The sequence below is a fragment of the Dendrobates tinctorius genome, unplaced genomic scaffold (assembly GCF_039654945.1).
Source record: "Dendrobates tinctorius isolate UK_male_01 unplaced genomic scaffold, ASM3965494v1 ptg000084l, whole genome shotgun sequence".
Classification (NCBI taxonomy): domain Eukaryota; kingdom Metazoa; phylum Chordata; class Amphibia; order Anura; family Dendrobatidae; genus Dendrobates; species Dendrobates tinctorius.
In genome coordinates, this window is record NW_027361752.1 from 7,733,732 (window position 1) to 7,749,216 (window position 15,485).

Consider the following 15,485-nt stretch of genomic DNA (forward strand, 5'->3'; position numbering starts at 1 on the left):
AAATTGTGCTATGTCTGTATATGCAACGTCTAAAATCTATGTATTCGTCGTCTTCTGAGTCGCTGCCATACGAGTCGTCAGCAGAGCGATACAAACTGCTCAGCATTAATATTTGATTGTATATTTTCTGCACACACTATATTATTATTGGCTAATAAAAAATAACTAGGAGGCATTAAAATCAATGCAGAACCTGGGGTTTTATAGATAGCATTTCCAGATACAATTCCCCATGTAAGAAACGCATTCTATTAAATATGTTTTCCCTCGCCTGTACAACCATGTTGGTTCTTTTAAAGGGCCAGACCTACTAAATAATCAAAGCGACATAAATAGGCTGATAATAAAATGTGGTTCTGGTACGTTTTGTAGCTGGTCTGTTAGGTGCATTGATAAAATACAATTCCCAACATGAATTGCCAGTCACATTTTAAAGGACCACAAAGACCAAAAGGTAATATGCTTCATATAAGAAATGACGTTCTCACCAGGTGTAAGTATGCCGCTTTTATAATGAGGACTATTACTGCCCATGCAACCAGCCCCATAAAGCAAAATGGCCAATATCACAACATTACTTTGCACCTGACAGCAAATGTGTATGCCATAAATCCCAAGGTCTGACCATACACTACTCATAAATCTCATACATAAATAAGTGGCCACAATATATTTCGCTTCTTACCTGCTCCAATCACTTTATCTATGGATATACATGTGGAGTCCAGCTCCTTTGCGAATTCATGAACAGCTTGGCTAGGATCTTCGTATGTGTGAGGATCTACGTAGGTCCTGAGGCCGGGAAACTTTACTGTTTAGGAAGAGAAATGATAATATGACATCGATTTACCCTTGTGCACACTTGTGGGGTTGAGCACCTCTAAGATAGAGAGAATTAGATGGTACATGAAGGTTTTGATTAATGAGAACGTTTCCAAGTGTATTCATATCCACGAGCGAGACATCAAAGCTCACTCTTTTCCCTCCGTCACTCACATTACCAACTTTTAACATGCATTACATTACATATTTTACAAATAGTCGTTTAGAGACAATATGGGTGGATTATCCCTGGTGGTCTTGAGGGGCTTAATTTCTAACATCCCTAGTGGTCTAGCGTGTTAACGGTGTTAATGGGTTAACATCTAAATACCCATGGAGATGTAGGATCATTTAGTCAGATGAACATCAGTGTACCACTATTATTATTATTACTATTTGGTTTATAGTAATGAGAAGGTTAATGGTTATCATCTAGGCTACCTATTATTTAAATACCTAAAAAGAAAGACGCCGGTCCGGTGCCGAAAAAAAGGATCTCATCCTTTCCGTGAGCGCTGCCTGCACATCATGATAATCTCTGCCTTGTCAAACTGCTATCTGGACGATACTCTCCTCCAGCCTCGGGGCTGCCGCTACGGCACATCAGGCTTCTATAGGTGTTGGGTCCTAACACAACCCTTACAGGTGAGTGCTAGCATCACCCTCACCCCCATCTTGTGCATTTGACCCATCCAGATCTTCCTCAAACCTAACTATTGATTTAGGTCCACAGTTACTGGTCTATATTATCACATCTCCAGAGCTGAAACCCTAAATTCCAAAACGCCTCTCAAACAATCATGAAATTATTATTATTATTATTCATTTTTATAGCACCATTTATTCAATGGCGTTTTACATGCAAAAAAGGGTCATACATAGACAAGTATACAATAAACATGAGCAATACAAGGCACACACAAGTACAGAGGGAGAGAGGACCCTGCCCGCGAGGGCTCACAGTCTACAGCGGATGGGTGATAAAATGAAATGATAAAGTTCTGTCTGCTACTAGAAGGAGTTCACAGCAGAATAATTTATATAGCTCTCAATAAACCCTTATTAAAACCCCAGAGAAAGATGTCCAGGTAGTCAGAGCCCTCCATGTAAGAGCTCCGAAAACAACGGTTCCACTAATCCAATGGTTACTGTTGGGTGACAGCTGTGTAACACAGCCAATACATGCACTGCCTAGCGCAGGCTCAGGTCCTGCTCAATACCACGATCACTGCATTTCTTTATGTTGTTATTACCTGCTTATTTTCAGCTGTGTATTCTGTGTATGTGTAGGGAAGGTGACCTGACGGACGGACTTGTCAGAATAGAGAAGGAAAGGTTTGCACAGTTTAGACAGGTGTCAGTTACTACAGTGGGGAAACAGCTAGGAAAGTGTAGAGGACGTGCAGTACCTTGGGTTGACCATTAGAGGGCAGGGAGGAGTGTGAGCAAAGGACTTGACATCAGCTTAGGGCTTAGGAAACCGTTGGTCATGGGGGGCGGAGTTACAGGGAACTGGGAAAGATATAAATTTGACAGGAGGGTTCCAGAAAGGTCCAGTCCCCAGAGGGAGCTCCAGTGACAGGAGGACTACGACAGTTTGTGCACTGTGAGGCAAACCGAACCAGGGGGACTGAGGAGAGAGAAAGTCAGGGGGGTGGTCCTGACACCTGAGTACCGCAGTATAGACGAGGCACTGAGGTAAAGCATACCGTATTGAGAGAGAGACGACTGATCAGTAAAAGTGCTGTTGGTTTACGGGACTAAGGCGGCCACAGTGACGGATCTGACAGGAGCGTCGAAGAGTGAAGAGGGGACGGTGCGTAAATGTACGTCCCTGGTGCAAAGTACAGTGTGCGGGAAGCGGCCCTGGAAACGGGGGGCCGATAAGTGAAGTGAAGCAAAGTGAATTGAAGTGCGGTGTACTTCGGAGGCCGTCAGGTGGACGGCAATAGAATAAACTTGGACCTGTTGTACCCGAAACTGGCCTCATCGTGTGTCTGTACGTCACTGCGCGGTATATCGAGGGACCACCCCCCAGCTCGGCCCACCAATCTCTACATATGTGAAGAGCGCTGACTCAAGCTGCGGCAGGTCTTAACCCCTTAATGACCACCAATACAAAATACGGGTGACAATCCAGCAGCTATCATCTATACACTACAACTGACAACTTGCTGCATCCGCCATTATCAGTGTTGGCAGTTTAACCCCAAATATTGCTGTAAATAGTGACTACAGCATCTAGATGGTTAACAGAGTGGCAGTTCCCACTTTAACCCCATTGACACCCTGAGATAATGATTGTGTGGTCTTGAAGTTTGCCATGGCAATTCATAGCCAAATAACGGCCTTAAAGTCTTTCATCTACAGCAGCTTGTTCTGCAGATAGAAACATTTATGAGTTTTTTGTATTCCTGTCATGTCACTTTGCATTAATTCCTGAAAAGCACCTGAAGGGTTAATAAACTACCTGAAAGCAATTTTGAATACGCTGAGCGGTAATGTTTTTAAAATGGTCTCACTTTTGGGGGTTTCCAACATATAGGACCCCCAAAGTCACTTTAAAGCTGAATAGGTTCCTAAAAAAATATATTTTGCAAATTTCCTTGAAAAAAATGAAAACTTACTGCTACATTTTTAAAACTTTTAAAATGTTGTCAAGATAAAACATTTTACAAATGGTGCTGGTGTAAAGCAGACATGAGGGAAATGTTATTTATTAATGTTTTTGTGTGGCATGACTATCTGGATTAACCCCTTCACCACCTTGGGGTTTTCTGCTTTTGAGTTTCTGTTTTTTGCTCCCCTTTTCCTAGAGCCATAACTATATTTTGTTTCCACCAATATGGCTGTGAGGGCTTATTTTTTGTGGGTCAAGTTGTACTTTTGAATGACACCATTAGTTTTGCCATATAGTGTCCTCAAAAACTGGAAAAAAATCAAAGCGTGGTGAAATTGCAAAAAAAAGTGCAATTCCACAATTCTTTTTTGTTTTATTTTTTTATCATGTTCACTAAATGCTGAAACTGACCTTCCATTATGATTCTCCAGGTCATTACTAATTTGTAAATACCAAACATCTATAGGTTCTTTTTTATTTAAGTGGTAAAAAAATCCAAAGTTTCTAAAAAATAAAAAGTTGCCATTTTCCGAGAACCGTAGCATATCCATTTTTCAAAATCTGGGGTTGGGTGAAGGCTTATTTTTTGCGTGACAAGCTGATGTTTTTATTGATACCATTTTCGTGCAGATACGATCTGATCTTTTTATCGCCCATTATTGCATTTTAATGCAATGTTGCGGTGACCAAAAAAAAAACTAATTCAGGAGTTTTGATTTTTTTTTTCTCATTACGCCATATACCGATCGGATTATTTTTATATATTGATAGATCGGACGCTTCTGAATGCGGCAACACCAAATATGTGTATGTTTTATTTTGAATGGGGGGTGATTGGAACCATTTTATTTTTTAAAAAAATGTTTAATATTTTTAAAAACTTTTTTCTTACTTTACACTTTCTTCAATAGTCTCCATGGGAGACCAGAAGCTGTGATCATCTGATCACTTATGCTACACAGATCAGGGCTGCAGTGGTTAGCACTGTTGTTTTGCAGCCCTGGGGTGCTGGGTTCAAATCCCATCAAGGACATCTGCAAGGAGTTTGTATGTTCCCTGTGTTTACGTGGGTTTCCTCTGGGTTCCTTCCACATTCCATTGTAGATTGTTAGACCCGATGCGGACAGCGATGATAATGTGTGTAAAGCGCAGAGTGATATGATGGCATTATACAAGCAAAGCATAACAAATAAATACTGAGCGCTATACTTGGCTTTTGACCAGGGACAAACTTGCAAGAAAATCGGGCAAGTCTTGCACGTCAATACCCGGCACTGCCGTCGGCACTCGGATCGGAGCGTTCAGCTGCATAGAAATACATGCAGCTGAATGCTCCGATCTGACTGCTGGCAGCAGTACCGGGTATTGACGTGTGAGACTCAGAGTTTTTCGCAAGTCTGACCTGGGTAGCACCATAGGAAAATGAACGGAGCTGCAGTCGGGCATCTGACCCTCTGCTCCATTTGTTTAGTATAAAAGTGCCCTGATGGAACTATACGTTTCCTGTTGTGAAGATCAATGAGGGTCCCAGCTGTTGTGAGTTCATTTTCCCCTTCACTACTGAGGCCCGAGGAACTCCCTCTTCTGGTGAAGAAAGGTAGTGAGCCTGATTGTCAAACACCTAGGGCTGATGATGATGACTGGCTGAGTGGAGTTAGTGACTGGATATAAGGCTGCCGACGCCCTTCTGGCCTGCGGGTGATTTCTCTGTGGACTTCCAGGAAACCAGTCTGATTCCTGCTCATCTAAAGCTAAGATTTCTGCTTTGCCTTTTTGCATTGTGTTTTGTTTTCCTTGCTTTTCTGGATTCTGCCATTCCCTGCTAGGGGGTGAGCTGAATCTCCTTTTGCCTGTTGCTCTGTCTTCAGAATATTCCTGAGTACTGACATAGCCTTTTTTGAAGCCTAGCGTCTTCAGGGCTTTTTTTACTGTCAGTTTGTTGGCTCTTATTTTCATAGGGTTTTTCACGGATTGCAGACAGCAGCCTTCCTGTCCTTTCCTATCTAAGCTAGCTTGGGCCCCGTCTTTGCTCAGTCTATCTTTCTGTCTGTGTTTTGTTCTTTCTTCTTGCTTCACCGTCATTATATGTGGGGGGCTGCCTTTTGCTTTGGGGTCTGCTCTGGGGCAGTTTAGATTTCCCTTTCTGTCTTTAGGCTATGTAGTCCTCCAGCTGTGATCGAGGGGCCTAGGGCATCGCAGGAGCCCCCCACGGCTACTGCTAGTTGTGTTGATAGGTTCAGGGGTCTGCAATCCGATAGCTGCCAACTTCTCTGGTTTTCTGGACTTAGCTAGCATTTCTATTTTTGCCTCCTACGGTGACTCAATCATAACAGAATCACCCGCCATACCGCAGATCCTAGGGTACTCAATAGCAGGAAAGAATTTAACCCCTTCACCCCCAAGGGTGGTTTGCACGTTCATGACCGGGCCAATTTTTACAATTCTGACCACTGTACCTTTATGAGGTCATAACTCTGGAACGCTTCCATGGATCCCGGTGATTCTGACATTGTTTTCTCGTGACATATTGTACTTCATGTTAGTGGTAAAATTTCATTCAAATAACTTGCGTTTATTTGTGAGAAAAACGGAAATTTGGCGAAAATTTTGAAAATTTCGCAATTTTCCAAATTTGAATTTTTATGCCCTTAAATCACAGAGATACGGCACACAAAAAACTTGATATCTAACATTTCCCACATGTTTACTTTACATCACCACAATTTTGGAACCAAATTTTTTTTTTGTTAGGAAGTTATAAGGGTTAAAAGTTGACCAGCGATTTCTCATTTTTACAACACCATTTTATTTTTAGGACCACATCACATTTGAAGCCACTTTGAGGGGTCTATATGATAGAAAATACCCAAAAGTGACACCATTCTAAAAACTGCACCCCTTAAAGTGCTCAAAACCACATTCAAGAAGTTTATTAACCCTTTAGGTGCGTCACAGGAATTTTTTTGAATATTTAAAAAAAAATGAACATCTAACTTTTTTCATAAAAAAAATACTTCAGGTTCAATTTTTTATATTTTACCAAGGGTAACAGGAGAAATTGGACTGCAAAAGTTATTGTGCAATTTGTCCTGAGTACGCAGATACCTGATATGTGGGGGGGGAACCACTGTTTCGGTGCATGGCAGAGCTCAGAATGGAAGGAGCGCCGTTTGACTTTTTCAATGCAAAATTGGCTGGAATTCAGATTGGACGCCATGTCACGTTTGGAGAGTCCCTGATGTACCTAAACAGTGGAAACCCCCTACAAGTGACCCCATTTTGGAAACTAGACCCCCCAAGGAACTTATCTAGATATGTGGTGAGAACTTTGAACCCACAAGGGCTTTACAGAAGTTTATAACGTACAGCGGTACAATTAAAAAATCAAATTTTTTCCACAAAAATGATCTTTTCACCCCAATTTTTATTTTCCCAAGGGTAACAGGACCCTAAAAGTTATTGTGCAATTTGTCCTGAGTACGCTGATACCCCACATGTGGGGGTAAACCACTATTTGGGCGCATGGCAAAGCTCGGAAGGGAAGCAGCGCCATTTGACGTTTTTGGCTGGAATTGAGATCGGACACCATGTCGCGTTTGGAAAACCCCTGATGGACCAAAACAGTGGAAACCCCCCACAAATGACACCATTTTGGAAACTAGACCCCCTAAGGAACTTATCTAGATGTGTGGTGAGAACTTTGAACCCCCATGGGCTTCACAAAAGTTTATAACATAAAGCCATACAATTAAAAAATCATATTTTTTCCACAAAAATGATCTTTTCACCCTCAATTCTTATTTTTCCAAGGGTAACAGGACCCTAAAAGTTATTGTGCAATTTGTCCTGAGTACGCTGATACCCCACATGTGGGGGTAAACCACTATTTGGGCGCATGGCAGAGCTCGGAAGGGAAGCAGCGCCATTTGACGTTTTTGGCTGGAATTGAGATCGGACACCATGTCGCGTTTGGAAAACCCCTGATGTACCAAAACAGTGGAAACCCCCCACAAATGACACCATTTTGGAAACTAGACCCCCTAAGGAACTTATCTAGATGTGTGGTGAGAACTTTGAACCCCCATGGGCTTCACAGAAGTTTATAACATAAAGCCATACAATTAAAAAATCATATTTTTTCCACAAAAATGATCTTTTCACCCTCAATTCTTATTTTTCCAAGGGTAACAGGACCATAAAAGTTATTGTGCAATTTGTCCTGAGTATGCTGGTACCCCACATGTGGGGGTAAACCACTATTTGGGCGCATGGCAGAGCTCGGAAGGGAAGCAGCGCCATTTGACGTTTTTGGCTGGAATTGAGATCGGACACCATGTCGCGTTTGGAAAACTCCTGATGTACCAAAACAGTGGAAACCCCCCCACAAATGACACCATTTTGTAAACTAGACCCCCCAAGGAACTTATCTAGATGTGTGGTGAGCACTTTGAACCCCCCAGTGCTTCACAGAAGTTTATAACACCCGGGCGTGAAAATAAAAAATTCGTATTTTTTCCACAAACATGATCTTTTAGTCACCATTTTTTTATTTTCCCAAGGGTACCAGGAGATATTGGACCCCAAAAGTTGTTGTCCAATTTGTCCTGAGTACGCCGATACCCCATATGTGGGAGAAAACTACTGTATGGACACACGTCGGGGCTCGGAAGGGAAGAAGTGACGTTTTGGAATGCAGACTTTGATGGAATGGTCTGCGGGTGTCATGTGCGTTTGGAGAGCCCCTGATGTACCTAAACTATTGAAACTCCCCACAAGTGACCGCATTTTGGACACTAGACCCCCCACGGAACTTATCTAGATGTGTGGTGAGCACTTTGAACCCCCAAGTGCTTCACAGAAGTTTATAACACTCGGACGTGAAAATAAAAAAATCATTTTTTTCCACAAAAATGATATTTTTGCCCCCAATTTTTTATTTTCCTAAGGGTAACAGGAGAAATTGGACCCAAAAATTGTTTTGAAATTTGTCCTGAGTAGGCTGATACCCTACATGTCGGGGTAAAACACTGTTTGGGCGCATGGCAGAGCTTGGAAGGGAAGGAGCACCATTTGACTTTTTCAACTCAGAATTGGCTGGAATTGAGATCAGATGTAATGTTGCATTTGGAGAGCCCCTGATGTGCCCAAACAGTGGAAACCCCCAATTATAACTCTAACCCTAACCCCAACACACCCCTAACCCTAATCTGAGCCCTAACCCTAGCCCTAACCCTAGCCCTAACCCTAGCCCTAACCCTAAGGCTGTGTGCACACGCTGCGGATTTTGCTGCGGTTCCGCAGCGGTTTTGGCTGCTGCGGACACGCAGCAGTTTCTGCTGCGGTGTACAGTACCATGATTCCCTACGGGAATCAAAAACCGCAGTGCAGACGGTGCGGAATTTTCCGCGCGGATTATCTGCGGTTTTCAATCCGCAGAAAGAATTGACATGTCAATTCTTTCTGTGGATTCTCCTGCGGTTTGCCATCTCCTCTATTGAGGAGATGAAAAAACGCAGGACAAAACCGCAGAGCAATCCACAGGTAAAACCGCAGGTCTTTTGACCTGCGGTTTCACCTGCGGATTTTACAAAATCCGCGCGGATGAATCCGCACCTAATCCGCAGCGTGTGCACACAGCCTTACCCTAACGGGAAAATGGAGATAAATACTTTTTTTTAAATTTTATTATTTTTCCCTAACTAAGGGGGTGATATCGGGGGGTTTGATTTACTATTTATGGCGGTTTTTATATTTGGCAGCTGTCGCACGCTAAAAGACGCTTTTTATTGTAAAAATAGTTTTTGCATCACCACATATTGAGAGCTATAATTTTTCCGTATTTTGACCCACCGAGTCATGTGAGGTCTTATTTTTTGCGGGACGAGTTGACGTTTTTATTGGTACCAGTTTCGGGCACGTGACATTTTTTGATCGCTTTTTATACCTATTTTTGGGACGCAGAATGAACAAAAAACAGCATTTCATGAATTTCTTTTGGGGGGTGCGTTTACACCGTTCCGCATGCGGTAAAATTGATAAAGCGGTTTTATTCTTCGGGTCAGTACGGTTACAGCGATACCTCATTTAGGTCGTTTTTTTATGTTTTTGTCGGTTTTATGCAATGAAAACTATTTTATATAAAAAATAATTATTTTTGCATCGCTTTATTCTGCGAGCTATAACTTTTTTATTTTTTCGCTGATGATGCTGTGTGGCGGCTCGTTTTTTGCGGGACAAGATGACGTTTTCAGCGGTACCATGGATATTTATATGCGTCTTTTTGATCGCGCGTTATTACACTTTTTGTTTGGCGGTATGATAATAAATCATTATTTTTTTGCTTCGTTTTTTATTTTTATTTTTTAAGGGGTTCGCTAAAGGGGTTAACTAATGGGACAGTTTTATAGGGCGGGTCATTACGGACGTGGCGATACCTAATATGTGTACTTTTATTGTTTTTTTTTTTATCATTTCCAAAAAATGGATTTATTGGGGGAATATTTTTTTTTTTTCTAATTTATTTGGCGATTTTTTTTTTAAATTATTTTAACACTTTTTTTTATTTTTTTTTTTACTTTATTAAATAGTCCCAGGTGGGACATCACTGTCCTGTGACAGATCGCTGATCTGTCACATCACAGATCACTGTGACAGATCAGCGATCTGACACAGGCACTGCAAAAGGCTTCCTCATGCCTGCGCTTTGCAGGCACTGAGGAAGCCAGCTTCCTCAGGCCCCCGTCGCCATCTTGGATTCGGGGGCCTGGAGGAAAGGAGCCCCCCGCAGCAGCGCTGCACATTGCGCTGCCGTGGGGGGCTCAGGGAAGCACGGAGGGAGCCCCCTCCCTGCCGATGCTTCCCTTTAACCCCCGGTACACCGCGATCATGTTTGATCGTGGTGTGCAAGGGGTTAACGTGTCGGGGGCGGTCCGTGACCGCCCCTGACACATTGTGTCGGGTGTCAGCTGTGATAATCAGCTGACACCCGGCCGTGATCAGCGCCGACGTACTATCCCGTCCATGGGCATAGGGGCCCAGGTCCCATGGACGGGATAGTATGTCGGATGGCAGAAAGGGGTTAAAAAAAAAAGAAAAAAGGTGTGTATATTTTTTCCTCTATATCTCTGAGGCCGTAGGGGGAATTTTTTTTTCTCTCAATGGAGATAAAGCAATTGTCTGATCGTGTGGAACAGCTCGCTGCGGAAGTGCGGGGAATTTCCGCCTACCTTGCTCATTCACATGCTGCTGAACCAAAGATTCCTACACCTGATGTATTTTTTGGGGATCGGTCTAAATTTTTGAATTTCAAAAATAATTGTAAATTATTTCTTGCCTTGAAGCCTAACTCGTCAGGGAGCTCCGCGCAGCAGGTTAAAATTGTCATCTCTTTGCTGCGTGGTGATCCCCAGGATTGGGCGTTTTCTTAGAAACCAGATGATCCTATTCTGACTAATGTGAACGCATTTTTTCAGGCCTTGGGGTTGTTGTATGACGAACCTAATGCCATTGATCAGGCTGAAAAGACCCTGCTGGCATTGAACCAGGGTCGTGATTCTGCAGAATTGTACTGTCAAAAATTCCGAAAGTGGGCAGTACTTACTACCTGGAATGATAATGCCTTGGCTGCTCTCTTTCGGAAGGGGTTGTCAGAAGCCGTAAAAGATACTATGGTGGGATTTCCTGTTCCCTCTGGTCTTGACGATTCTATGTCTTTAGCCATTCAGGTTGATCGGCGTTTGCGCGAACGCAGAGCTGCACGAGAGGTGTTGCCACCTGTTGAACAGATGTCTGAACCTATGCAATGTGATAGAGTTTTTTCCAGAGAGCAGCGTCAGGAGTTCAGAAGGCGTAATAAGTTGTGTTTTTTCTGTGGAGATGCCTCGCATATTATTTCTGTCTGTCCTAAACGCGAGAAACGCTTTGCACACACGTTTTCTGTTGGTGGTGTTCAACCTAAGTTTCTTCTGGCTATTACTCTGATCTGCTCCCTGTCCACATTTTCCGCCAAGGCTTTTGTGGATTCGGGAGCAGCTCTAAACCTAATGGACTTGGATTTTGCTAAACGTTGTGGATTTCCGATGACACCTCTGCAGACGCCTATCCCTTTGAGGGGGATTGATGCTACTCCTTAGGCTAAAAATAAACCTCAGTTTTGGACCCAGGTGGTAATGTGGGTCGCCCCAGACCATCAAGAAAATTGCAGGTTTTTGGTGTTACATAATCTGCATGATACTATTGTTCTGGGGTTTCCCTGGTTACAAATTCATAATCCAGTTTTGGATTGGAAATCTGTTTCTGTGGTGAGTTGGGGTTGTCGGTGTGCCTTTAGTGAGGCTCCGGTGTTTTCCAGCTCTCCTCAGTCGTATGATGTTCCTGATTATTTGGCGGACTTTTATGATGTATTTAGTGAGAATGAGTCTGCGTCTCTGCCTCCTCATAGGAGTTATGACTGTGCAATTGAACTGAGCCCGGGGTGTAAATTTCCCAAGGGTCGGCTCTTCAATTTATCTGTACCCGAGCACGAGGCTATGCGATCCTATATTAAGGAGGCGTTGGAGAAGGGTCATATTAGACCATCCTCGTCACCCTTAGGTGCCGTTTTTTTTTTTTGTAGCCAAAAAGGATGGATCATTAAGACCTTGTATTGATTATCGTGCTCTCAACAAAATTACTGTTAAATATCAGTATCCGTTACCCCTGATTTCTGATCTATTCTCCAGAGTTAAAGGTGCTTGCTGGTTTACCAAGCTTGACCTCAGGGGGGCGTATAATCTTATTCGCATTAAGCATGGGGATGAATGGAAGCCGGCGTTTAATACTACGGAGGGACATTTTGAGTACCTGGTGATGCCTTTTGGGCTCACTAATGCCCCTTCTGTCTTCCAGTGCTTCATGAACGATATTTTCCGAGATTTTGTCGATAAATTTTTGATTATCTATCTGGATGATATTTTGATCTTCTCCAAGGATTGGGATTCTCATGTGGAACATATTCGGACTGTGTTCCGGATCTTGAGGGAGAATTCCCTGTATGTCAAAGGATCTAAATGCCTTTTTGGAGTACAGAGGATTTCTTTTTTGGGATTTATTTTGTCCCCGTCAACTATTGAAATGGACCCGGCCAAGGTACAGGCCATTTACGATTGGGTTCAGCCCACTTCTTTGAAGACCCTCCAGAAGTTTTTGGGCTTTGCTAATTTTTATTGGAAATTTATAGCAAAATTTTCTAGTATTGCCAAGCCATTGACTGATTTGACTAAGAAGGGTGCTGATGTGTTAAATTGGTCTCCGGAGGCTGTTTCTTCCTTTTAGGAGCTGAAGCGAAGATTCACCTCCGCCCCGGTTTTGCGGCAACCTGATGTCTCACTTCCGTTCCAGGTAGAGGTGGATGCTTCTGAGATTGGTGCAGGAGCTGTTTTGTCCCAAAAGGATCCTGTAACATCTAAAATGAATCCCTGTGCTTTCTTTTCCCGAAAGTTCTCTCCATCTGAACGTAACTATGATGTGGGGAATAGGGAACTGTTAGCCATGAAATGGGCATTTGAGGAGTGGAGACATTGGTTGGAGGGAGCTAAGCATCAAGTCGTGGTCCTCACTGACCACAAGAATTTGATTTACCTAGAGTCGGCTAAGCGCTTGAACCCTAGACAGGCTAGGTGGGCCTTGTTTTTTACACGTTTTGATTTTGTGGTTTCTTTTCTTCCTGGAACTAAGAATGTCAAGGCTGACGCCCTCTCTAGGAGCTTCTTTGCTGATTCTCCTGTGGTGACCAAGCCTGCTACCATCTTAGGCGAAGGGGTAGTTCTTTCTGCCATCTCGCCCGATTTGAGACAGGCTCTGGAAGAGTTCCAGGAGGACAAACCTGAGCGTTGTCCCAGTGGAAAGTTGTATGTTACTGACCAGTGGAAGAAGAGAGTGATGTCTGAAGTTCATTGCTCTGCTTTGGCTGGTCATCCAGGTATTTTTGGTACTAGAGATCTGGTGAGTCGGTCTTTTTGGTGGCCCTCCTTGTCTCGTGATGTCAGGAATTTTGTGCAGTCCTGTGGGACGTGCTCCCGGTCTAAATCGTGTTCTCGCTCTAGTGGGTTGTTGATGCCTTTGCCTGTCCCCAAGAGGCCATGGACCCATATTTCAATGGATTTCATCTCTGATATGCCTGTCTCTCAAAGGATGACTGTTATTTGGGTGATTTGTGATAGGTTCTCTAAGATGGTTCATCTTGTACCACTCCCTAAGTTGCCGTCTTCCTCTGAATTGGTGCCCCTGTTTTTACAACAGGTGGTTCGCTTGCACGGGATTCCTGAAAACATTGTATCTGACAGAGGAGTCCAGTTTGTGTCTAGATTTTGGAGAACTTTCTGTTCCAAGCTGGGAATTCAGTTGTCCTTCTCCTCTGCTTTTCACCCTCAGACCAATGGGCAGACAGAGAGAACAAACCAGACCTTGGAGTCATATTTGAGATGTTTTATTTCTGCTGATCAGGATGATTGGGTTTCATTTTTGCCCTTGGCCGAATTTTCTTTAAATAATAAAGCTAGTTCTGCCACTTTGATGTCACCTTTTTTTTGTAACTTTGGGTTTCATCCTCGATTTTCTTCAGGGCAGGTGGAGCCCTCTGCCTGCCCAGGTGTTGACACTGTGGTGGAGAGAATGCACCAGATCTGGGACCAAGTGGTGGATAAGTTATCTCTCTCCCAGGAAAAGGCCCAGCGGTTTTCCAACCAACATAGGACCATTGGTCCCCAGTTTAAGGTTGGTGATATGGTGTGGTTATCATCAAAAAATATTGCTATGAAGGTGGCTTCTCCTAAGTTTAAGCCTGGATTTATTGGACCTTACAAGATTTTGGAGATTATTAATCCGGTCTCTTTTCGTTTGGCTCTTCCTGTCACATTTAAAATCCATAATGTGTTCCATAAATCTTTGTTGAAGAGGTTTGTTGAACCTGTTGTTCCGGGGGTTGCACCTCCAGACCCTGTATTGGTTGAAGGTAACATGGAATATGAGGTAGAGAAAGTACTGGATTCCCGTCTGGCTAGACGGAGACTCCAGTATTTGGTTAAGTGGAAGGGTTATGGTCAGGAGGATAATTCCTGGGTCTCTGCCTCTGATATTCATGCCAAAAGATTGGTGCGTGCCTTTCATCGGGCTCACCCTGATCGCCCTGGTGGCATGGTTGAGGGTTTGGTGACCCCTCCTCAAGGGGGAGGTACTGTTGTGAGTTCATTTTCCCCTTCACTACTGAGGCCCGAGGAACTCCCTCTTCTGGTGAAGAAATGTAGTGAGCCTGATTGTCAAACACCTGGGGCTGATGATGATGACTGGCTGAGTGGAGTTAGTGACTGGATATAAGGCTGCCGACGCCCTTCTGGCCTGCGGGTGATTTCTCTGTGGACTTCCAGGAAACCAGTCTGATTCCTGCTCATCTAAAGCTAAGATTTCTGCTTTGCCTTTTTGCAATGTGTTTTGTTTTCCTTGCTTTTCTGGATTCTGCCATTCCCTGCTGGGGTGAGCTGAATCTCCTTTTGCCTGTTGCTCTGTCTTCAGAATATTCCTGAGTACTGACATAGCCTTTTTTGAAGCCTAGCGTCTTCAGGGCTTTTTTTACTGTCAGTTTGTTGGCTCTTATTGTCATAGGGTTTTTCACGGATTGCAGACAGCAGCCTTCCTGTCCTTTCCTATCTAAGCTAGCTTGGGCCCCGTCTTTGCTCAGTCTATCTTTCTGTCTGTGTTTTGTTCTTTCTTCTTGCTTCACCGTCATTATATGTGGGGGGCTGCCTTTTGCTTTGGGGTCTGCTCTGGGGCAGTTTAGATTTCCCTTTCTGTCTTTAGGCTATGTAGTCCTCCGGCTGTGATCGAGGGGCCTAGGGCATCGTAGGAGCCCCCCACGGCTACTGCTAGTTGTGTTGATAGGTTCAGGGGTCTGCAATCCGATAGCTGCCAACTTCTCTGGTTTTCTGGACTTAGCTAGCATTTCTATTTTTGCCTCCTACGGTGACTCAATCATAACACCCAGCGGTACGATGCTCACCGATCAGCATAC

General features: G+C 43.6%; 1 protein-coding gene across 2 annotated transcripts in view; it reads right to left on the minus strand.

Annotated features, from left to right (window-relative positions):
• EPHA3 (EPH receptor A3) overlaps nucleotides 1-15,485 on the minus strand; it is a 595,991-nt gene that overhangs the window by 90,951 nt on the left and 489,555 nt on the right. For both annotated transcript variants that reach the window (XM_073584429.1, XM_073584428.1), the window contains exon 10: nucleotides 686-811. In XM_073584429.1, the coding sequence (XP_073440530.1) occupies nucleotides 686-811 (126 nt within the window). The remainder of the gene's footprint in view (nucleotides 1-685; nucleotides 812-15,485) is intronic.